Raw genomic sequence first — 25,303 nt, 5'->3', positions numbered from 1 at the left:
TCCTGAACATCTTGTTCAGATGCATGGCATCATGGATTCTATCAAATACCAACAGATAAAAAATCAAAACCTGACTGCCTCTGTTAGAAATCTTATAATGGGCTGTGTTTGGATCTTCCACCAGGACAACAATCCAAAACAAACATCAAAATAAACACAAAAATAGGTTACTGAGCACAAAATGAATCTTTTACCTTGGCTGTCCCTGTCCCTGTCCTCTGACCTGAACCCTACAGAAAATGAGTGGGGTGAACTGAAGAGAAGAAGTACTAACACGGAGCTGTGAATCTGAAGGATCTGGAGAGATTCTGTATGAAGTAAATGGTCTCTGATCTCTTATCAGGTGTTCTCCAAACTCTTCAGGCATTATAGGAGAAAACTGAGAGCTGTTACCCCGAGAAAAGGATGTTGCAATAATTGGGTGCCAATAATTGTGGCCAACATGAACTAGAGAAAGCATTTATTTCACAATGAGATTGCCCACCCCCACCCCCCAGGTACAAAGGATAAACAATGCAGTTTTATTTTCACAGCCGCCTTTGCTTATATTTATCAAGGGTGCCAATATCAGTGGAGGGCACTGTATTTGCATACACTTCCAGAGCATAAATTTAAACACTGGATAAAGCCAGGTACACAAACGTGTTTTATTTTGTTGGCATATTTTTTTACAAAGGGGAATTTTGAATCTCTCTTTGTATAACTCAATAATTCAGAAAATACTGACAACAGCCTGGAAAAAGAGTGAATTTGTCAGCATGTTTTTAGGAATAGTAATGTTGTATACATATAGTTTTAGTTACATTAATTGGGTAAATTATAAATGAACAAACCCCTATGTAACTGGACTGGTTTGGTGTATGCAAAAAAAAAAACATTTGGACAAAATGTATTGTAATTGTAATACTGACACATATAGATAAAGTGCAATATAATAAACACTTAAACGTTTATTTTTGGAGGCTTTCTTTCCACTAGTCTGAAAGAAGACAGGTTATGGAATCTTAAAATGTATCAGTGCATTGAAAAATATGCCTTAATTAGTGACAGGAGTAACAAGACTTGTGCTTGAATGACTCTATACCTCAACATAACGATATGTCTCCACTATATCAAGGAATTTTTAGTTGTGCTTGTTTTGGCTATTATTGTTTAGGACTGGAGGTCAAAATAAAACATGGCAAAAATCCCATAGACAAACGTTGTAGTAGGAACTTGAGTCATATCCAGTGACCAGAATATTGGACCAGCAATTAAGACCCTAACAACACCTTAGCAACCACACACTACATCCTAGCATCATGACAGCATGTTTTACACAAACCACCACTAATATCTCTTCAAAAATGTAAAAATATTGCCATTTGCACGATCACCTGATTAAAACTTGTAGATCAAATTCTCAGTGTTAGGATTAGAATGTGACAAGCTTACACAATCTAATGAGTGTGACCCAATGTTCACATGAATGCTGGACACTTGGCTTTTCTAATTTACTGTCATTTACTATCCGACTACAAAATAAAATCAATTCATATTCAAACACTATTTAAATTATTTTCAAGCAGAAGTCTTTAGTACAAAAGTTGTTTATGAGAAGCATAATTTCACCCATCGTGCCCAAACTTACGCAGATATCTGAGTAAAATAAAAACATACATGCACACTCACCTTTGCACATTACTAAAAGGATGTATGTGAGAACATGCAAATGACTAGCCACCATCACACAAAAGAATACACACACACACACACACACACCGAAACAAGCTTCAGCTTCAGGCTGCTGGTGGAGAACAGAAGGTTTGTTCCCCTGTGTCTTCCAGCCAGTAATCGGCACATTTGACACACACATGACAAAAAAGATGAAAGAGTTTTTAAAAAGATTTCATCTGCCCTCTAGCGCCACACACACTGACCGTCTCACACGATGACCTCAAAAAGACCTGAATGAGAGAAATTATGCACTAAGCTTATATATGTTGCACTGATGATTAAAAGTTTGTAGCCACAGATTTTTTACATGTCTTCTAAGACTGCATTTATTTGATCAAAAATATAGTAAAACGGTAATATTGTGAAATATTATTGCCATTTAAAATACCTGTTTTCTATTGTAATAATTTAAAATGTAATTCATTGCTATCATGCCAAGAATTTTCAGCACCATTACTCCAGTCTTCAGTGTCACATGATCCTTCAGAAATCATTCTGATATTCAATGGTCACATTTAACATTTTAATTATACAATTACTTAAATTTAATGTACTTGGTTTATATATATATATATTTTTTTTTTTTTTTTTTTTTTTTTTTTACTTTCTGCAGCCTCTTATAAATGTCTTGGGGCACCCTAGTGTACATATTGAGTTGGCAATCATATGGAGCCACAGGCAGACACAATAAATGGCATGTCCAAAGCTGAAAGGTCACTTAAAAGTGTTCAGGCTTGAGTGTGTGTAAACAGACACCACTGAACATACGGAAAGAGCACTGAAGGTTAAGTGGCCATGAGAGGTGAAGTGGCTCAGAATGAACACACAAACAAACATACAGCTATAGTTTGCCCTCCTATAGACTTCTGGTGCTCTTAAATGAAATAAATTGCAACACACCTATCGCCTATTACTACACAGTTTGTACTACCACTATTGTTGCTATATTGATTAAAGTCATTGTTTTAATTTAAATCACATAGTAAAACTAGAAGCTAGTGCATATAAGGCTATAAATATCAATAGCATAGAAAGCCACATCACATTTGGCTTACACAACATACATTTTCTGCTCATTTTATGCATAAAGCAAATCATTTTGCTGATTTTATGTGGATTCTGGTAGAATAAATAAAGCATATTTTAAGCCTACAATTCTAGGAGTACATTATCTTAATATAAATATAATGTAATAATTAATAACAATTACTAATAAAATACTGATAATTAAAACTAATTTGAAACCACTCAGACAACATAGATAAATGAAATACTAAACTTTTTAGCTTCCATCTCTGAAAACTTTTTTTTTTTCTGTCAGCATATTTTTTGGTTCCTCATCTTTAATTAATAAAAAAAAAAAAAAAAGTTATTATATGATAGGCTTTCATCTCTCTTTTTTGCTGGTCATAACGGCTCGAGGTGTTTTATATATTACAAATATCTTTGTCAACATCACAAAGCTTAAGTAGGCTCCACAAAACTTCCTTCAATAGGGTCATTCTACAGAAACGTCCATTTTTGGTATGGCGAGATGTCTTAAAATGTATTTCTTTTTCTAACATTTAAACTTAGACCACATTATTAGATCCCCTTTTGACTTTATGAATACATATAAATTACAGCTTAATATATATATATATATTTTAGCTTGCAATTATTTCAAGACCACACGTACTATTTTTATTTTTTTTTGTCACTGGTGTTACCTTCTTTAGAAATTTTAAACGTTTTTATGAAATATTATTTCTCGATTTTTTTTCAGCACCAGAGCCACCGAAAAATAATGAAAATGCACAAAATAAGAAGATTAATTTTTGTAATTTGACAGAAAAAACAGTACAGTAATAGATAACATCTTTTTAACAGATGTTAATAAAATAGGAAGGAGGAAGTCAAGTGTTGTCATCAGTGTGATTTTTATTTCGAAATAACAGATTTTTGTTAAACGGTAACACCAGTGACACAACTCCAGGGGAGGGACCACTGTTTTCATTATATTTTTTATAATACTTATTCAGCATTTTGTTTTATTATTCCATTTATCTCATGTAAACATATGCCTTTATAATGATATATAACTCACAGTTGTATTACAGTATGCAGTAAATGTAAATGAATCAATACAAACACACCTTTGGCTTGGGGATCATGTGCGCATTTCCTAACCATATGACCAGAAAGTGAGTGACCCCTACTGGCCTCAATCCACACATCCTACAGCAGCATAAAGATTTGTCCAAATGATGGTGCTGTGTTCCACCTAGAGGACCTAATGAAGAGACAAGACAATAATTTACTACTTTACTAAAAATAAAAACACATATACAAATAACTTATGACATGACTCACATTTTTTGTCTAGATTTTTTGTCATGTTGTTGCTATTTGTGATCTGGGACCAAAAGTCTGAAGTAAAAAATCACACTTTTCCAACATTATTTAGGAGACTTCTTCCATTTACATGAGGGAATATTTGAACCTGTCATTCCCACAACCGGTAAATGGGAATCTGCGATATCGCTTTTGTGAATGACTCATTCTTTTGATTGAACCGATTCACAAAACCCGTCTGGAACATTTGTTCACGAGTCGGGCTCTCGAACGAACGACTCACTGATCCATTACACCGAGAACCGTCACTTTCAGGCACGTCCGGTGAGAGAAAATAATATATTATTCAGTCATAACATACAAGTTGGTTTTAGCATAACGTTTTTTTAGAGCATGCCACGCTGGGATGTCAGGTGACGTAATGAATAACCGAATCGTTTTTTTGAACCAGTTCTTTGAAGTGAACTGTTCGAAAGAATCGATTCGCAGAAATGACTCGTTGCCTGCCAGCTGTTCGGGGCGCTGCAGCACTGCTCTCATCGACTCAGCAAAAGAATCAGGAGCACTATCCACTCTTTCCATTACCGCTATCACAAAGACTCGATATTTTACAAATACGTAAAATAAATATCAATGCAATTTCACTAATAAATCAATCAAATCGATAATGACCGCTGGTAACCCGAGCGTGATGTCACGCCAGCCTTCAACACGCGCCACCCGGCGTCAGCCAATAGGAGCGCGGAGAAACCGGCCCCTGCCATGACAACGCTTCCATCACTTCCGGGCTGAGAGCGACGGCCGGCGCGAGTCAGCGACCGCAATACACACCGACCCAGAAAAAAACAATCATCGCTCTGTATTTGCGCGTCTAGCTCTTCTAAAATACATTCTGGCCATTTTAAATTGGATGCTGCGAGTCTGATTGAATCAGCGGCGGCAGCTTGGAAGAATAAGGTGAGTGTTTAATGTCTGTACGGCTCGTGTGGTGCAACGTTGATTTACATATTTAAGACGCACGTGCATAAAGTAAAGCATAGTGCGTGTTATTACTCGGGTGTGAAGAGTGTGTGCATGCTCTGACACCTCTCAACCGGAGGAATGTAGGATATGGATGACATAGCATTCTTCTCTTGATACTGATCATCTCTGAGGCCTCTTCTGTTCCCAGCCTGCAAACACACACACACACACACACACACACACACACACATATATACATGATTTTGTGTTTTCAAGCCACGATCATGCACACACTAATCTTTTTCACACCCTCACACACGATCTCATATCAACAAGCATGATATTTTACACATTTCACACCCCATCAGTTTTGATTCTCTGTGTTATTTAATGGCAGACGAGCATAATTTGTCATGAAGAAGATGTTTTGCCTAAACGAGGTCACAGATGAGTGCTGGTGGCATGGGACTGCAGTGATTGGGAAGATAGTGGGTTGACATGCTTTCAGGTAATCCTGCTGGATTATGTGCTATCAGTTGAAGGCCAGCTCTAAGAATAAGTATCTGCAAATGCAGTGTTTAACTTGAAGTTGTTTAAATAATGAGAAGGTTTTCTATAATAAGGCTAGACTTATGCATTTAGGTTAATAAGAGCACTGGATTAAAACATACATTTGACATTTTTCATCCATATCATATCCAAAGCAAATTTGTCATAAACACACCAATCATTGTTATTTCTTCAAGAGTAGCCTCCATGTATTCTTGTTGGTACATCACATCTTTATTTCACTCAGTGTAAACATGTTTAACTGTGTTTTGACATTCTAATCAAGTCCAGAACACACTGGTGCTCAATAATGGCTCACAATCCACGATATTGCCACAATTTAAAGGGATGCTTCAACCAGAAAAGGCTACGATTTACGTTGATTTAAAGAAATGGTTCATCCACAAATATGAATTTTCTGTCATTTACTGACCCTCGTGTTGTTTTGAACTCGTAAGACTTTGGTAAATTAAGATAAATCCAATAAAAGATCCAAAAAGGATATATAGGCACCGTAAAGCAAATCTATATGAATCGAGCAGTTTTGGGAAGAGATACAGTTGCCTTGTATGATAAACAGATTTAATTTAGGTTTTTATCTACATTTAAATGATGATCGACACACATACATAGCACACACATGGCATCTGAAAAAGATAGATTTGTTTTACAATAGCTACGTCCCAAATGGCACACTATGCACTTTTACACTATATGCTTATGCACTATGTACTCAACCACGTAGTGTATGAATTATATAAGGTTATTTTGTCATTAATAATTAGAGTCAGATAGCCCCACCCCCTTCCTGACAGTTGAGTGCATGAAGTGTTCAACATTCCACGGTTATTTAAGTGCACTTTTTCTTTTTGGAATTTTCAGTGTGAACACACTACTCTCACTATTTATACTACAAAATGTCATAGAATAGTGCATAAGTACGCGATTTGGGACGCATCTAATGCCTTTATAACATATCTGGTTATAAAGAGAATATAAGAATTGAAAAATTCTTAATTTTTGTGTTTGAATAAGGTCTTGAGGGTTTGTAGGGACAAGAGGGTTTCATTTTTGGGTAAACTATCCCTTTAACACTATAAATAGTCAAATGCAAGATGCCCCATCTTTTACAGAGCGATCAGTGCTGTGAGGCATATTTAATAACATTTATTTCAAAAACACATTACAAGCAGTGACCGATGCACCAATTATGATTACAAATATTTGAATCTGGTTTGTAGAGTGCACAGTGATGGTTTATACTGTACCGCCACCGGAAACATGATTTCCATGCTTAAATAGATGCACCATAGATTTTGACAGAATTCTGTAGTACATCAAGTGTTCAGCAGGTCTTGAGTGTGAATTGATTTGCTCCTTCCCTACGGGCCGGATTCCTCACGATTGTCCCACTGCAGGAGTGTATGATTAATGTCTTCTATTCTCACACCCTGAGCACAAGGTGATGGACCAGCCGAACAGGTTTGATTGAACCCAGACCTCAGGTAATGAATGATGGGGCTCTGATTAGAAATCCTGGTAGGTGTGTCTGGAAGCCTGTTCCTTCACTTCTGCAACCGCTGTCTGTGTTTTCGTGCGGGGGAGTTTGATCACAAGAGGAAAAGGGAAGAGAACACTTTCCAAAATATTTTTATTTTCAGTTTAAGCCTTTGTTGTTAGTGGTTACTCAACCCAAAGCCCTTTACCGGTTCCTGCTCTCTATGTTAAAGATGTGACGTTTGTTCTTTAGTGTACTCCGGTATCCACACACAAACCATGTTGGTTCTTGCCCGTGCGAAACTCAACATCACAATGCTAGAGTGTTGAGAGGTCACCAGGGTGTTGCTATTTGGTTGCTAAGGTATTCAGAGAGGTTATTTGCACTCTGCTATGCATGTTCTGGCTGGTTGATATTTCTCGTTCCTTCAGTGTAAGACTGTGAGACCCCTCCACTTCAATCGTGAATATTAATAGCAAGCATGACTAGTTAGCATTAATGTTACAGATATTAAAACAGGTGTACTGACTCAGCATTGTGCCCTTGAGCAACACACACTCTTTCTTTCAGTTCATTTGTTGTGGCAGTGCAGGTGAGTTTGGATCAGGCTGAGATGATGTTTGATACATGAGTTTGGCTGAAGATCTTCACCACACTGACCACTTCTCAGATGACCATCTAACTCTTGTGCCTCATTCAGATGCACGTGTTACCAGTATTTGGCGTCTGGCGTAGTTATGAGATATGGATTGAAACCATGAATGTACAGAAGATGATTACATATTTGTTCATCATATTTCAATGGTAGAAGTGGTTTGACGCAGCTTGTTATGCCCATCCAGCATTTTTGAATTGTAAATGTGGAGTTAAGCAAAATATTTTGATGCAGAATTTCTGCACATGTATAAGGGGTCATTGGTTGGTAAATGCTTACTGTTATTTTTCTTTGGGTTTAGTGTCCACAATCATTTTTGCGACCTCTGTATTTTTAAAAAGAGGCCATATTGTACATTTCACTTTTGAATTGGCCATTTTCCACCTTTTTTTTTCTTTTTTTTATTTGATCGTTACGCTGTCTACACCAGATGTGTTTGGTGCTGCAAGTCACAACCTGACAAAATGAAATCCCTCCCAGCATAGTAAGCAATTACAACTAGACAGCTTTAAGTTAATAGACACCCATTTGCTATTTTTAAAGTTCAGGATACCTTCTTCAGTCACTTCCTTTCCATCTGGTAAGGATTTTGTTTACAAATATTGTTTTTGTGAATTGATAGATTTGTAAGTCACCGTGAGGATGTCATGTTTACATTTTCTGGCCTAACAACTGAAATCATAATTTTGTAATTTCAGAACACTACTTCTCAAAAGTTTGAGGTCAGTAAAATGTTTTTAAAGAAATTAATAGTTTTATTTTTAGCAAGGACACAATCAATTGATCAAAAGTGACCATAAAGAACACATATGTAAGGTTACTAAACAATATTTAAAATGAAAAAAAATCATATTTTATATGATATTCACAGAAATATTATAAAAGTATTAAAGTTTTTACCATTGATAATAATAAGAACTGTTTCTCAGACACCAAATCAGCCTATTAAAATGATTTCTGAAAGATTATGTGACACTGACGCCGAAGAGTGATGATGCTGAAAATTTAGCGTTGCATCACAGGAGTAAATTACATTTTAAAATATATTAAATAAGTTTTAAATTGTAATAACATTTAACAGTTTTTTTATGGTGTTTTTGCTTAAATAAATGCAACATTGGTGAACAACTTTTAAAGATATTTAAAAATATATTTTGAACAGTAGTGTATTAAAATAATTTAACTAATTTATTTATTTTGAATATTAAGTTAAAAACTTTAGAATTGACTAACCTCATTCTGCATATTTCACACTGTTGTCAATCAGAATATTTGTTAAAAGAAAAGACCTTTACATGATGGTCAAACTTCTCTGTTAATGTGCTAATGGATATGACACAACTGATTTCTGAACGACCTAGTTTTTGCAGCTTAGTTTCTATAAATGGTCTGTGTGGACTAGAGAGAGAGTTGTGAACGTGGAGTTATATACACGTATCTCCAGTCTGTGACATTCCATTGGATGGAAAAGGTTTTAACGTCTATGTGCTACTGGTCTCCAGGAGAGTATGTCTGGGATTTGATGGGAGTCAGGGAATCTGTTATTGCTGCTCCATACTCAACCCTCTCACACGGCTTGATGGCAACAACTTTACCATATGATATATATCACAGCAACATTCTGCTTGCCATCCTCTATCCACAAGTAGTTTAAGAAATCTATTTTGAAGAGTTCATGTTGCAATGTTGGCATTTCAGTAAAGGTCTTACAGAGAGAGTTCACCCAAAAATAATTTACTCATGCGTTTCTTCTAGAGAACGTAACAAGATGATTTGAGAAACTTTTTTTTTTTCATACAATGGAAGTCAGTGAGATCTTTTGTGTACATTTTTTTAATAAGTCTTTGAGTGCATGTTCTGTAAATTCTGTAAAATGTTTGTAATCATTTCATAGTCTCATTTGTTATCATTAAATTGTATCACATATTATATATTGACATTTTATAGGCCACCCTGCTCTCTAGATGTGCATATGGTGACCACGGCACAACTCCTGACCGCCTCCGAACCTCTGCTATGATGGCGTCCGTGAGTGAAGCTCCAAGGAGAGAACACATTTCTGCTGGGTAGAGGATATTTGAGAACGTCTCTATCCTGGGTTGTCTTTTTGACCTTGCCCTAAAGCATCAAACCCAAAAAAAGAAGTCCGTAGCTTGTATTTTTCCCAGCGAGAAAATGGGAAAGAGTCTGTTTCCTTCATTGTTTTCTGTTGTACAAGAGTGTTGTGTTTATCTCTTGTGTTTTTTTTTAAGTTCAACACTGCTTATTCTATCAAATAGGCCGCTGGTTTATCAGGTCGATCTTTATTTTGGGATTTCCGAAACTGGCCAAATATCTCTGTTTGTATTTCATGTTCTGGATATTGTCCACCCCCTCAGCACACACATGCATTCATAAACACATCCTCCTCTCAAACAGAACACTGTTTTAGTGTGAACTTCATCCTTCCAGAGCGACAAAGCTTGTCTTGTTTGTCGTCTGAGCTCATGGCGTTCACTGTCTGGCAGCCGCACAGTGATCCTGTTGGAGACGTGACATAGTGGTTAACACACATGCTTGTATGAGTAGCCTAAGTTTGAGTCCAGATGGCATCAGTTCCTGCATTATTTCAACAACAACAAAAAAAACTACATTACCCATGATTCTGCAAAGGAATTCCACCAATAAGGGAACTTTTTAGCGCCCGCTCACTTTAATGATGCACTGTGAATGGCGTAATATAGTCAGTCTTCCTATGCTTTGAATCTACCTAAATACATATTCCAATGGGAACAATACTTCTGAAACCAAGGCTGATGAAAAAGTGGACTGGTGTTGCACTAGGACTGAGAGAGCCAATTCATAGATGCAATTCATAGACTGTTCTCCAATTGAACAAATTTTGAGTCATGATTTTAAAAAGCATGCCATTGACAAAACACCCTTGTTATATTTCTCCACAGGGAAAGCTCATCCTTATTGCCTGCAGACTTTGCACTCTGTAAGAGCAGGAAGCTGGAGTGGGAAAAGGAAATGGAACAGGAAGTTGCCCAATTAGCCAGCAGGTTTGAGTAGGCAGTAGACAGGCCAACAAGTACCATCTATAACTTAAAGCACTTCAAGAACGCAGAAGAACTCAGTAAGACCTTCAGAAGAAGAGGAATACTATCGCATACTTGGAGGAAAGTGAAGAACAACACAAAGTGAGTGAAAGTCAGAAATCACAGCTAAAGCTTGTGTGGTGTTGAAGGCAGTAAATCACTAACTTTTTATCTTTTTGTCGTCTTCTCATCATCTGATCTCTCGTTCCTCTCAGGATGAAGATGAAGGAGGACATGTCTCCTCTCCTGCTGCAGGTCTTTCGATCCGTTGTCTGGGTTTATTCCGTCATCACTTTCCTGCCCTGGTACCTGCTCTCCGGAGCCAGCGGGAGTGCTAAACGAGTCAAAGCGCGCTCAGTGAGTACAACAGTGGGATTCATTCAACAGATTCATTCAAAAACTGGGCTTTTTTTTAAATAACTCTCTTATCCTCTGCAAGACTGCATTTATTGTATCAAAAATAAAGAAATATTGAATATTATTGCAATTTAAATAGTGCTGTCAAACGATTAATCGCAATTAATCGCATCCAAAAATAAAAGTTTTTGTTTACATAATAGGTAACACTTTATTTTGATAGTCCACTTTAGACATTCTACTAACAGGAAGTAACTTTGCAACTATATGTCAACTAGCAGTCATTAGAGTATTAGTAGACTGTCTGCTTAATATCTTCTAACACTTTATTATGATGGGTCCACAACATACAACGGTAACACTTTAAAATAGGTAACACTTGTTAACTATTAACTACGACTTTTCCCTCAATAAATTCTTAATTTGCTGCTTATTTCTAGTTGTTAAGTTTAGTTATTGTGTAGGATTAGGGATGTAGAATAAGGCATTAATATGTGCTTAATTAGCACTAATACATGGCTAATATTCTAGTAATATGCATGCTAATAAGCAACTAATAGGTGTAACCGTAAAATAAAGTGTTACCCATACAACATACTGACTGTGAGAAACTTCGCAAGTATATGTCAACTTATTCTTCTAACCTTAAACCTACCCTACTGAGAGTTAGTAGACATGTAGTTACAAAGTTACTTATTGTTAGTAGAATGTCTAAAGTGGACTATCGAAATAACCAAAATAATCAAATTATGTAACCACGTAATATGTGTATACTGTGTATATTTATTCATGTATATCTAAGAAAAGTGTGTTATGTTTATAAATGAAATATATTTACATATATAATAAATTATATGAATGTCAATATATACATGTAGCTTAAATATTTTGTGTGTGTGTGTATATACATAATAAATTACACAGTACACATATATTATGAAAACAAAAACTTTTATTTTGGATGCGATTAATCGTTTGACAGCACTAAATTTAAACTAACTGTTTTCTATTGTAATATGCTTTAAAAATGTAATTAATTCAAAGCTGTATGTTCAGCATCATTAATCCAGTCTACAGTGTCACACAATCCTTCAGAAATCATTCTAATATGCGGATTTGCTGCTCAAGAAACATTTATTACATTTTCAATGCTGAAACCAGTTGTTCTGCTTAATGTTTTTTGTGGAAATCATGATAAATGTTTTCAGGAATCTTTAAAAAAATACAAAATTCAAAAGGTACTAAATGTTTTGTAACATAAATGTCCTTACTGGAACTTTTCAATTTAATGCACCATTGCTAAATATAGAAGTAATATTTGAATTGGAAACAAAATCTTACTGAGCCCAAACTTTTGAATAGTAGTGTACTTCAATACATGCAAAAGATAATAATTCAACTGAGATTATCGCAGTTTATCTAAGATTAACGGAGGGATTTGAGTCACTTTAATTTCTGATCAACGTCACTTAATGAAATTGCTGGTTACAAATATGATGAATCAGGCCACAAATGGGCTTGCATTTTCTTGCAATAGTGTTCCCTGACACATTTTGTTTCCGCTGTGCTTGTCGTACATGTCCAAATCGTTCCCCGTGACCTCATTCTGATCTCTTGTTCCATCAGGTAGGCGGGAATCCGGCAGGGCCGTACCGGGCCGTGAGCAACCAGCAGAAGCTGGTGTCCCAGCTGCATGAGGGTGTGGATACTTTGGATAAAGTGTTTGAATACGCTGTAGTACACTTCCCTCAAAGAGACTGCCTCGGCACTAGAGAGGTGCTGAGCGAGGAGGATGAGATACAGCCTAACGGCAAGGTCTTCAAGAAGGTGAGACACACACAGACTCTCAAGGGTTTTGGAACTTTGTTCACACTGCAGGTGATTCTGGTAATTGAATCCAGTCTGCAAATCTAATCAGCATATTCAAATTGCAGTATTTCCACATTAGTTGCTATATTAGGATGTAACTATCAGCACAATGTCAAGAGACTTTCTTGTTAAATGACAAAATAGCAAGCTGTCAGTGTGGAAACAGAGGATGGAAACGATTTGCATTTGCTCACGTATGTCACGGCGTCTTTGATGAGGTGCATAAGACAAATACATTTTTGAATTCAAAAACAATCCTAAATGCTTTTTATTTTTAAATGTTTTTCTCACCAGGGCTGCATTTATTTGATTTAAAAAAGTAATTATGAGAAATTATATGACAATTTTAAAGTAACTGTTTTCTATTTGAGTATATTTTAAAATATATAATTTATTCCTGTGATGCAAAGCTGAATTTTCAGCATCATTACTTCAGTCTTCAATGTCACATGATCCTTCAGAAATCTTTCTAATATGCTGATTTGCTGCTCAATAAATATTTATTATTAATGTTGGAAATGGTTGTGTTGCATAATTTTTGTGGAAACTGTTATTGTTTTTCTCCCCCAGGATTCTGGAAAAAAACTGAACTTTTGAAAGAATGGCATTTATTTGAAATCTTTTTTTTAATTATTATTATAAATGTATTTGCTGTCACCTTTGATCAATTTAATGCATTCTTAATGAATTAAAGTATTAATTTAATAATATATTTTTTTTAATTACCCCAAACTCTTGAAAAGTAATGTATGCCTAAAAACAGATGTAGGGTTTTGTGTGTACAAAGACCCTTTTTAAAGCCTCAGAAATGGTTTAAAACATTTTTCTAAACACATACTTACACAATATTCAAGTATATGTCTTTCTATGGTTAAGGGACCGGATCCGAAGAGAACTCGCTGACAAATTCTCTTGAACTCCAGAGGAAGAAGTTCAGTGGCAGTCTCTCTCTCTGTAAACTGTTTTTATCTCTGGCCTGTTGTTGTCCAGAACTGTTTACATGAACCTGAAAAGAAGTCACATGCTGCTGTGAGAGCCGCTGTGAATTTTAATACAATGCAACTCTGACTCCCCTGTCTTTCTCTCTAGGTGATTTTGGGTGATTATAACTGGTTGTCGTATGAAGACACTTTCCATCTGTCTCAGAGGTTTGGTAGCGGGTTGGCTGCACTGGGTCAGAAGCCTCTTTGTAACATCGCCGTTTTCTGCGAGACTCGTGCAGAATGGATCATAGTGGCGCAGGCTTGCTTCATGTACAACTTCCCATGTAAGCAAATAAATCATACACACACACAGAGTATTGTCTGCTGCATTATGCTGACTAGGAGAGAATATCAGGCCAAAAATTGCAGCCCTGCTATAGTGCTAGATGAAAGACAACATCACACCGAAATCAGAACTGTTTTTCACCATTCATACACGCATGCATGATGCAGGAAATTTGATTCACAAAGTCTTTGGTTTCATCACGATTCACATGTTAGCTATACTATACATACTTGACATATTATACATAGATTTACTACAATCCTGCGCCAGCACAGACCCTCATTTGGCGTTAAAGTCCCCCTGTAGTGAAAATCAAGTTTTTTTTATGTTGTTTATTTGTGTAGTGTTTTCAATTTGCTTTTAGACAAACCATGTGCCAATCCATGAATCAACACCATCGCTGAGTATTTTCTCCTTAAAACTGTAGTTTCCCAAAGGCAGTCTCAGAAACGTGGTTTGAAACAGCCCTTGGTTTGCAACATCACAAAATTCAATAACCAATCACATCAAGGGATAGATTCCTAGCATATCCCTCTCTCCATTTATACAAACGCGGCGCACATAGAGATCATAGCATAGAGATCATAGCATAGAGATCGCATACAAAATATTCCAATAGGATTACCAGCACAAAACCAAAATTAAAATAGAGCAAAAAAACCATGTGGTTTAACGTAAATTTAGAAATGCAAACTTTAATAATAACCTGCGGCAACAGTGTAAAAGTAGCCCTGAATCAGACCCACCTCTTCCGCATTGGCGGCCACACTTCACTCGCATATGTTCGAATTAAGTGCAAATTATCATATTCACTCGCACAGTTCTAACTCAAAATCTAAATGCTTTCCTTTCTCTTGGTCTCAGTGGTGACTCTATACTCTACACTGGGAGGAGCAGCTATAGCTCATGGTCTAAATGAGACTGAGGTCACACACATCATCACCAGCAAAGACCTGCTGCAGAGCCGCCTCAAGGTGAAAACACGGCACAGGCCATATATCAGACACACCAGTCAACTCATCAGCTATCAAGAGCTGCTGTCACTCATGCTCTCAATCACATTCTCTCTCAGGCCATTCTGATGGATGTTCCCAGACTGAAGCACATTATAGTGGTTGATAAGAAGCGCACCAGTTGGCCTGATCTCCCCAGAGGCATCATGGTCCACAACATGGCTGCTGTGCAGGAACTAGGGTCCAAACCTGAAAATAGTAAGTCTCAAGTAGCGTACTACTTTGTTTGAAATGGTTATATGCCTACTATTATATTTGCATGATGCATATGGTTTCACATATTAGTATAGTATATACTAAACAGTCCAACCATAGCCTTGGGTTCCCAAGAACAGTAGGCTCTTGCTTGCTAACGAAGGACAGAAAGAGCTGTAAACATAGATTGTTGAGGGAAGAAAGACAGCAGGATCTTCCTGTCAGATGAAAAGAAGGCTTTTGAGGGTATGCGGACCGGTGTTGAGAGCCCACACTCTCAGGCTTTGTGTCAGATAAGTGCTTAGAAAAGCCCTCTGGAGATAAGACAGGGAGATGTTATCATTATTAGAGCAGGTTTTCTCTGTTCAAAAAGACTGAGATAAAAAGTGTAGACATTTCACTGGAGCATTAGACCTTTGTTGCCTTTCTAATGCTCACACATATGAACCGGAGGAGGATCCTAGGTGCATCTGATTTAAAATGACATGGTCATCATGTCTATGTCTCATTCTCCCGGAAGACTTCACCCTTTACAGTGAGAGCATCGGAGGGTTAAAGGGTGTAGGAATCCAAAATAACAGTAATTCTCACTTTAACATCATCTTTCCAGCTGTCCAAGCCGCATATGATGTGGTTATGACAGATGATGCACATGAGCATCAATTATACCTACTTCAAATTTTGCCTTACAAAAAAAAAAGAATACAGTATATATCAGAAAATAAGAATGATTTCTGAAGGATCTTGTGAAGTGAAAAAAATTATTATCTTACATTTAATTGCATTTATATAAATGATTTTAAATGTTCAAATAGAAAACATTTATTTTAAATTGTAATATTTCGCAATATTGCTGTTTTTACTTTATTTTTGATCAAATAAATGCAGCCTTGGTGAACATATTTATATAAATAAATGTGTGTTTGACTCAAATATTAATTTCCTAAAAGTATGTTAATTATTCATTTATATTTATTCATTTGAATAAAAAAAAGTTTTCAAATTTTACGAAGGTGAAAGATTTCAAATCAGAGCACTTTTACGGGTCCCAGTGGTTTCATTTACATTAGCTCGGGCAGATTTATGACTTTTGTTTTGGACTGAGAGTGTTCGTGCAGTACAAAAATTCTTGGCAGCAAGTTTCCATTAAAAAAAAGTTTGTTTTTCCTCCTTCAAAGTAGTTATTTTAGAGCACTTCTGTCTGGAATGCGTGTGAATGTGTGTTTCTCTGTGTGCAGTAATGGTGTCCCGTAGGCAGCCTGTCCCGTCTGATATCGCAGTGATCATGTACACCAGCGGCTCTACAGGCATTCCTAAAGGAGTCATGATCTCCCATAGCAACATCATCGCTGGCATCACCGGCATGGCTGAACGCATTCCTAACCTGAAGTGAGTTTCTCTGACACACGCTCCTGTCTCACTAGCTGTTTCCATCACCCTGTTTTTGCGCATTTTGAAGCATCGCATCAGAATCGAGTGATGGAAACACAAAATTTCTGAAAAAAAAGCTAAAAAGGTTTAAGCAAATAACGTGAGATGGAAACGCATTTTGCGAAGAAATTCCTCCATGCGCATCAATAAAGTCATATGACTTTGCGATATGGGATGGCATTACCTGACTAACCAGCAGCCTGATCTTGATGCACAGCATCTGAAATGTTATGATCATTCTTAAATGCCTGAGCAAAATCTGTCTTCAAAGTATTTCTGTATAATTGCCTCCCTGAACTGTCTTACATGATTGGGTTCACAAACTGCAGGCATCCACCTCCGAAACCACCTCGCAAGTAATTTATTAAAGGCTATATGAAAATGATTTTATTCAGTAGCTTCACCTGCTTTTCTTAGTGATATTTAGAGGCAGTTTATCATGAAGTGGCAACTTTGCTCTCCTTGACTCGTTGGAAGGAACATCGGCCTGCCAAATCATCCGAAAAGTTTGTTTAGATGTTGGTAAAGGATTTTCTGTTAACTCTTTCTGTTTATTGTGGCAGTGAGAATGACACCTACATTGGCTACCTGCCACTTGCTCATGTCCTGGAGCTCAGCGCTGAGCTGGTGTGTGTGTCACATGGCTGCCGGATTGGATATTCGTCACCTCAGACTCTTGCTGACCAGGTACAAACGCACACATGAGTCATGCTATTGTGCCGTCATCCCCATGTCAAGCTCTTTTACAATCTCAGAATACTTCAGATTGCCAAAGCATTTGCATCATAACTGCAGACAATCATAACACATCCCTGCTTTTTTTGAAAAATGTTGTCCTTTCCCCACAGTCATCGAAAATCAAAAAGGGCAGTAAAGGAGACACCAGTGTGCTCAGACCAACACTGATGGCAGCCGTACCTGTAAGAAACCAAGTTCACACAAACACACAGCTGTCGAGTTTGATAGAGATGTGAAGTATTCCTCTCTCATTATCTCTGTGTGTAGGAGATTATGGACCGTATCTATAAGAATGTGATGACTAAAGTTGAAGAGATGAGCAGTGTGCAGAAAACTCTCTTTGTTCTGGCATACAACTACAAGATGGAGCAGATCTCCAAAGGATACAGCACGCCGCTCTGTGACCGGTATAAAATGAATGCTGCGTATAATATTAGCAAAATAATTTCATCTAAAACTCGCTGGGTTTGTTTAGAAGCAGTTCTGTTTTCTGTTATAATTCGAATGTCTAATTGCATCTCGTTCTGCAGGCTTGTGTTCAGGAAGGTTCGCTCGTTGCTGGGTGGTAACATGCGTGTGCTGTTGTCTGGCGGAGCTCCTTTATCTGCAGTTACTCAGCGTTTTATGAACATCTGCTTTTGCTGTCCTGTGGGACAGGGCTACGGCCTCACCGAGACCTGCGGAGCCGGGACCATCAGCGAGTGTAAGCATGAGATTCACTGAGCCAGGCTCAGGCGGTTGGAATATAGAACTAAAGTTCTTATTAGAAAATAAAACTAAAATGAATAATTTTATCAGACAGGTTTTCACGGACATGGAAAGCCTGATATTAGGAGACATCATAGACTTTATTACATAAATGTCATTATCATGTTCTGCTCTGACATATTTAATTGGCTAGAAATAGTTTTTTGAGTGCAGTCTTTTTAAAATACGTTTTAAAATCCTTATCCAGCAATCACAAACGACTAGGGAAAAGTAATGGAATTTATGGGTCAGCAGGTGTGGGAATCTTGGGATTAATATATTTTAAATCAGTGGCGAGAGGTCTTGAATAAAACCTGGGCGAATATGCTGGGTTGATCCTACTATTCATGAAAAATGACAGAATCCACACCTTCAAATCCAGTGACATTAAATGAATGCTTGTGAAGAAATGAATGTGTGCTAATGCTGTGTATGTTTGTCTAGTGTCTGATTACAGCACTGGACGTGTTGGAGCTCCTCTGGTGTGTTCAGAGATCACGCTGAAGGACTGGGAGGAAGGTAAGTTTGGCTTTTTAACTGTCATCACTTATGAATATGTTCATTGGCTGCTATTGGTTTTTCTTTATCATAATTAAAGTATGATGAGAATTTAAATTTTATTTAAAAAAACCCATTTTAATTTTTTTTCTCTTTTTTTGGCCATAGGTGGTTATTTCAGCACAGATAAACCAAACCCACGAGGAGAGATTCTGATCGGTGGTCCCAATGTCACCATGGGTTACTACAAAAACGAGCAGAAGAACCGAGAGGACTTCTTTGTGGATGCGAATGGCCAGCGCTGGTTCTGCACCGGAGACATCGGAGAATTTCACCATGATGGCTGCCTCAAGATTATCGGTGTGGAGAGATGCACATACACACAAACTTTAACAAAATATCCGAGCTAATTAAAGGGATAGTTCACCCAAAAAGGAAAATTCTGTCATTATTTCCTCCCCCTCCACTTGTTCCAAACCTGTTTGAGTTTCTTTCTTATGTTGGACACAAAAGATATTTTGAAGAATGTCTGTAACTAAAAAGTTGATGGTAGCCATTGACTTCATAGTACTTTTTTTTCCATTCTATGGAAGTCAATGGCTACCGTCAGTTATTACGTACAGGTTTGGAACTATTTTATGGTGAGTAAATGATGGCAGAATTTTCATTTTTGGGTGAACTACCCCTTTGTGTTATCGTAGTCATTTCTATGTAGGTTCCTCTAACTGGTCGTGGCATGTGTGTGTACTGTAGATCGTAAGAAGGACCTGGTGAAGTTGCAAGCTGGTGAATATGTGTCTTTGGGCAAAGTGGAGGCTGTGCTCAAAAACTGCCCACTCGTTGACAACATCTGCGCTTATGCCAACAGGTGAGTGCACATAAGAAACATGCATTCATAAATGTCGTATAGTGTTTTAGCTGAGATAAAATTTTTCCTTCTCTTTACACAGTGATGAGTCTTATGTGATTGGGTTTGTGGTGCCCAATCAGAAGCAGTTAACCGCCCTTGCTGAGCAGAAGGGCATTAGAGGATCATGGGAAGAGATCTGCAACCATGCAGAGATGGAGAAAGAGGTTCTACGTATCATCACAGACACGGCTGTAACAGGTCTGTCAACAGAGGGCAAACACTTGTCTTCATTTTTTTTTATGAGCCGGAATTTGAATTGAATTGGCCACAGTTATATGGATGCTGAATTGGATTGACGGAAGATTTTTGAATTGCAGTGCCATTGCCAAACATGTTTACTGTATCATGGTTTTGCATATTTTGATTTAGTAAAAAGTAACCATGCTTTAGGTTAACTTGCCATATGAAAATATGACTGACGATATGTCGATTTTTATAATACAATATAAATCTTAGAATAACCATAATTTTTTAAAGAAATTAATACTTTAAATCAGGTAAGAATGCATTGAATTGATCAAAGGTGACAGCTATATATATATATATATATATATATATATATATATATATATATATATATATATATATATATATATATATATATATATATATATATATATATATATTAGGGCTGTCAATCGATTAAAATATTGAATCGCGATTAATCGCAACTCAATCGCACATTTTTATTTGTTCTAAATGTACCTTAAATTAATACTTTTCAAGTTTTTAATACTCTAATCAACATGGGCATGGACAAATATGGATGCTTAATGCAAATGTATGTTTATTATTATTGAAACCATAGTCAACAGAGCATGAAGACTAGACATGTTTCAATGGTCATAGATGTTTTTCAAAGAACTTACATTTTACATTACAAAGAAATTACATTTTTGAAAAATTTCTGAAGCGCGACCCATTAAAGGCAGGGTGAGAGATTTCTGGAATGTTGATATTTTAAATCACCAAAACAAACACGCCCCTACCCCAAAAGGGTCTCGCCCCTATGTTGATAGATCCGCCCCACATAAATGTAGCCTATGCAACCCAGGCAACGATTAGTTCTGTGAAACATAAGCCGCTTCTCCACCGAAATTACCTGGAACAATATGTCCCAGGAACATTTTTCCCCCAGACCTGTTGCTGTCTGTGTTTCCATCACAGTCTAAAGTACCGAGAACATTAGGTAAATAGTCTGGTTGATTAAATAAATAAATCTTCAATTCCTTTTTAAAAATATCCATACCTGATGAGGTTTTTAAGGATAGTGGCAACACATTCCAGAGTGAAGGAGCCGCAACAGAAAAAGCGCGATCTCCACTACGCCTCAAACGAGACCGTGGGACAGTTAGGAGCATGTTCTGAGAGGAGCGAAGATGACGTTGAGACTGATAGGGAATTAACATGTCTTTTATGTACTCAGGAGCCTGACCATGTAGTGCTTTAAAAACAAACATCAACACCTTGTATTGTATTCTGTATCTAACTGGTAACCAGTGAAGGGATATCAATAAAGGTGTTATGTGATCCCATTTCTGGTATTTGTTAAAAATCTCGCTGCAGCATTCTGGACACGCTGAAGACGAGTAACCAGTGATTCACTTATGCCCAGATAAAGAGCATTACAATAGTCCAGCCGGGTTGAAACAAAGGCATGGAAACAGTTGTGCTGTGCTTTATTTTCAAAATAAATCCGGTTATTTTGGACTTCCTATTCATCAAAAATCCTGAAAAATTTATTAAGGTTTCCACAAAGAATATTATGGAAAACTGTTATTTTAAATTATAATAATAGTTATTAGTAATAATATTTCACAATATTACTGTGTTTTTTTTTATCAAATAAGTGTAGTCTTGGGGAGCATGAGAGACGTCCTCTCAATACTGTCCTCTCTTTCTCAGTTATTGTTGGGAAATCTAATTAATTTTTATGAATTGGCGTGTTGCTTGTTTAGGCAGTTTCACCAACCCAATTCCAATAAAAATTAATCACTTAAAATGTTACTCAAAACCTTTGGCGCCAAACAAATAAATAAAAAATAAAAATATATATATATATTAGTTACAGTTTACAGCAAGTTACAGTTTCCAACACCATGTTAAATCAAATCTGTTCTGTTTCACAGGTAAACTAGAGCGCTTTGAGTTCCCAAAGAAAATCTGTCTGAGCGCCGAACCCTGGACGCCTGAGACGGGCCTGGTTACCGACGCCTTCAAACTCAAACGCAAGGAACTAAAAACGCACTATCAGGACGATATCGAGAGGATGTACGGCGGCAAGTGAATGAAGCCAGGTGATGTGATGGGGTAGGGGGGGGGGTTAGGACACACCATATACCACAATGTCTATATATGAAAAAAACAACCCGCAATCCTCTGCCTTCCTGCTCCCTGTGATGCTCTGCGATCAAAACAGGGCCACGCTTGAATTTGCATTCAGTGATGGTTTGACGAGAGGGAACGGAGCGACAGCAAACGCCACCTGCTGTAGCAGGTACTAAATAACGCACTTTTCTCAGATGATAAAACGAAAGCAACTTCTGAAAGATGCACACCACAATGTACAGACTGTGAGACTTTTGGACCCCACGCAGTCCTTTTGCTTCTCTCTCATTGGCTCTCTTTGATAGACTCACCCCCTCACCCCACCCTCACATTGTTCTGCAGGCAGATGCGCTTGATGATTCCACCCTACTGCGAAGCGGTCATAGTGAATTCTCATCTAGAGTCTATGCAGGGAAACGTTTCGTAATTTGGCTGTATTTTTTGTTGCTTATTTTTTTAAAATTTCTTTTATTTTTTTTCGAAGACTTGTTTTGGTCTGAAACAGCTGCAAGATTTGGATATGTATGGAATGCTTCTCTAACTGTCTCTGTTGAAATATTACTTTTTCTGGAACTTTGGTGTGTTTACTTTGAACTGTGGCTTCTGTTGTTTACCTGTATCCAAAGGCTGTTACTGTTGCCCTGTGTGAAATGAACAATGTTTTTCAGTTGCTAGTGCACACTGAGGACTGTGTACCTAGAAAGAAACCAGAAAGACCAACCTTACAATCTAAACCAGGAGAGACCAGTATTAAAACAGATATCTGTTCTAATGTAACAAAAGCAGTAGTAATTCTGCACCAAAGCTGTTATGGAGAGCAGTCTTAAGCCAGAGACGTGCTCTAATACTACAAAAAGCTTGTACTGATGCAGCAGAGAAGGCAACTTTAACAATAATCCAATTTCACAGACATACTCCAAGTTTTGTGCATTTCTTTGTCTCTGTCTGTGAGTCTCTCCCACGTTCCATTAACTCACGTCTACAGGGTTTGCCTGAGAATCACATGGGATGTATGACTCCATATTTACAGCGTCTGTTTCTTTGAACTCTTGTTTTTTGTCTGAATTTGTAAAGCCTTTAAACGTATTCCTTTCTAAATATGTCGTGATCATATGATGTCAGCCGTTGTGCTGCATGGATGTTTTGCAAGGGAACCAAGTGCTGGCGTGGGATAGTTTGGGTACCTTTTTGTTTCTTAAATGGCTATTTTTTATTATATTGTGATATTTTCATTGTAGGAAACGATTAGTGACTTCAACAAAGAGGAAAAGTATGAATTTGAATGTGCAATAGACTTATGTATTCTGAAGTACGTGAAATGAAATGCACAGTCCGTCCCCAAGAGCATGAATGTCTCCAGCCTCTTCGATGTAACGGAAGAGACACATTTATTCTGCTTCTGACTGTGCAGATCACATTTGACAAATAATGCATTATGATTCGCATTTGACTTTGCATGATTCAGGAGATGTAAACCAAACAAATAAGCATTGAATAAGAACATATTGTATTGCGGACATTGATAAATGTGGCATTTGCAAAAACTGGGCAAATGTTTCTTAATCTGTACATTTATTCATTATGTGAAAAATTATTTTCTTGATTTCTTCAGACAGTTTTGATTGATCTTTGGTTGTAGAAACACTCCGGCTTTGCTGTCATAACATGATGCTCTTTACTGAAAGTACTTTGTTTTTGTTTTATTATCATTTTTGTTTGTCCTAAAAGGAACTGAAGGCAAAATGGTGTTCCTAAACTAGACGTGTCTGCCTTTCCTGTGCTCGATGGAGGATGTTGATTGCCTTTTTTACACTGTGGAAATTAAAAGTGGTTTATAGGAATTTATACTTTTGATAATTTATTTCTGTCTTTGAATTCAGGGAGTGACTCATTCCCCTCTGAGAGCTGCTGTACTGCTCCCCTTGATTGTGCTTCATTTACATTCTGCAATGTCATTTATTCCAGCCACAAGCATCTGGCCAATCAGCTGTTAGTCTAAAGAGAGCTCCACCTTATTTCCCATTGTCTGAGCCGAACTGTAATCTGATTGGTGTATTCAGCTGTCAGTCACGTCCTTGGCAACAGCTAACCCCAGTTAATCAGCCTGTTAGACGCTTACGCCATCAACACCATCTGTGTTTAACCACATCCTACTTTACGTTCTTAAAGTCCTTGATGTTTAATGGCTACACACAGGCCTATTGAGCATTCGAAACACACAAAAGAGGGTGTTTGGTGGATTAATTCTCTCTCCTTCTGTCAACCGCTCTGTAAATATGACTTTTATGTCAGAAATTCATATAGTTAGTTGCATTTAGCAGATGTACAAATGTAATATCTCCTTTAAATATGTTTAATTTTTGTTACTGACCAGGGCTGCGTTTCGCAAAAGCATCGTAAGCTTAAGTGCATCGTAGACCCATTGAAACCAATGGAGCTACGGTCAAATTAGGCTTACGATGCTTTTGGGAAACACAGCCCAGGTTTGGGGTCTTTTGTCTGTGTGAGTGGTTACTGTCTTAAAACAAGCAGGTAAAAGCAAACAACTTTATTTATTTGTAATTTGGCCTTGAAACTATGTTATAAGGAATAAAGATTTGTGAATTACAAGGGGATTTTTTGGAGTATTATTTATCTGTGCCTTTGTTTTCAGAACAGTTTTTGAAAACTTCTGCCTTGGGAAAGAAGGGAATTTAAGGTTTTTTTGTTGTTGTTTTTCAGAATGGTGATCAAAGTTTCTTATTTAGGATTTTAAATTATTTTATATAATGTGTGTCTATTTATATGAAGCTGTATAAATATATATATATATATATATATATATATATATATATAGAATGAGAATGTATTTTTACTTAATATTATTTAATTTAATATTAAAGTAGATCTCATAACTGTTATTAACCAGTAGATGTCAGCATCAGATAATTTACCCTCGAGAAAATCACACTGAAGTCTACTGTACCTTTAGCCTTGTACTGTCAAATAATTGTTTTAATATAATATGCTTAAATGTTTTGTATTACAGCCCTTGATTGACTAACAATTTGTATTTAATTTTATTTTAATGTACATTTTTACAAGCAATATTTACTAAAGATTTGCCATATTCTAGGGTTAAAGTTAACATTAAAATATATATATATTATTATT

The 25,303-nt window shown here is 36.9% G+C and overlaps 2 protein-coding genes across 2 annotated transcripts in view; one reads left to right on the top strand and one right to left on the bottom strand.

Annotated features, from left to right (window-relative positions):
- LOC306881327 (paired box protein Pax-3-like) overlaps window positions 1-3,988 on the bottom strand; it is a 46,725-nt gene extending 42,737 nt beyond the window's left edge. Inside the window, exon 1 of the mRNA XM_079435357.1 lies at window positions 3,852-3,988. The gene's annotated coding sequence lies outside the window, so the exon portion shown is untranslated. The remainder of the gene's footprint in view (window positions 1-3,851) is intronic.
- Window positions 3,989-4,826: 838 nt separating this feature from the next.
- Window positions 4,827-24,764, top strand: acsl3b (acyl-CoA synthetase long chain family member 3b). Its single transcript, XM_079435711.1, has 17 exons — window positions 4,827-5,007; window positions 10,658-10,897; window positions 11,011-11,152; window positions 12,779-12,979; window positions 14,111-14,288; window positions 15,155-15,264; window positions 15,363-15,501; window positions 16,737-16,887; window positions 17,493-17,616; window positions 17,778-17,849; window positions 17,935-18,074; window positions 18,198-18,370; window positions 18,859-18,933; window positions 19,081-19,272; window positions 19,666-19,780; window positions 19,863-20,020; window positions 21,952-24,764. The coding sequence occupies exons 3-17, from the start codon at window positions 11,012-11,014 to the stop codon at window positions 22,107-22,109; spliced, it is 2,127 nt and encodes a 708-aa protein (XP_079291837.1). The 5' UTR covers window positions 4,827-5,007; window positions 10,658-10,897; window position 11,011; the 3' UTR covers window positions 22,110-24,764.
- Window positions 24,765-25,303: the final 539 nt, after the last annotated feature.

Source organism: Barbus barbus, assembly GCF_936440315.1.
Source record: "Barbus barbus genome assembly, chromosome: 15".
NCBI lineage: Eukaryota > Metazoa > Chordata > Actinopteri > Cypriniformes > Cyprinidae > Barbus > Barbus barbus.
The sequence above is the reverse complement of the archived record's forward strand: the minus strand, read 5'-3'. Positions and strand labels throughout refer to the sequence as shown.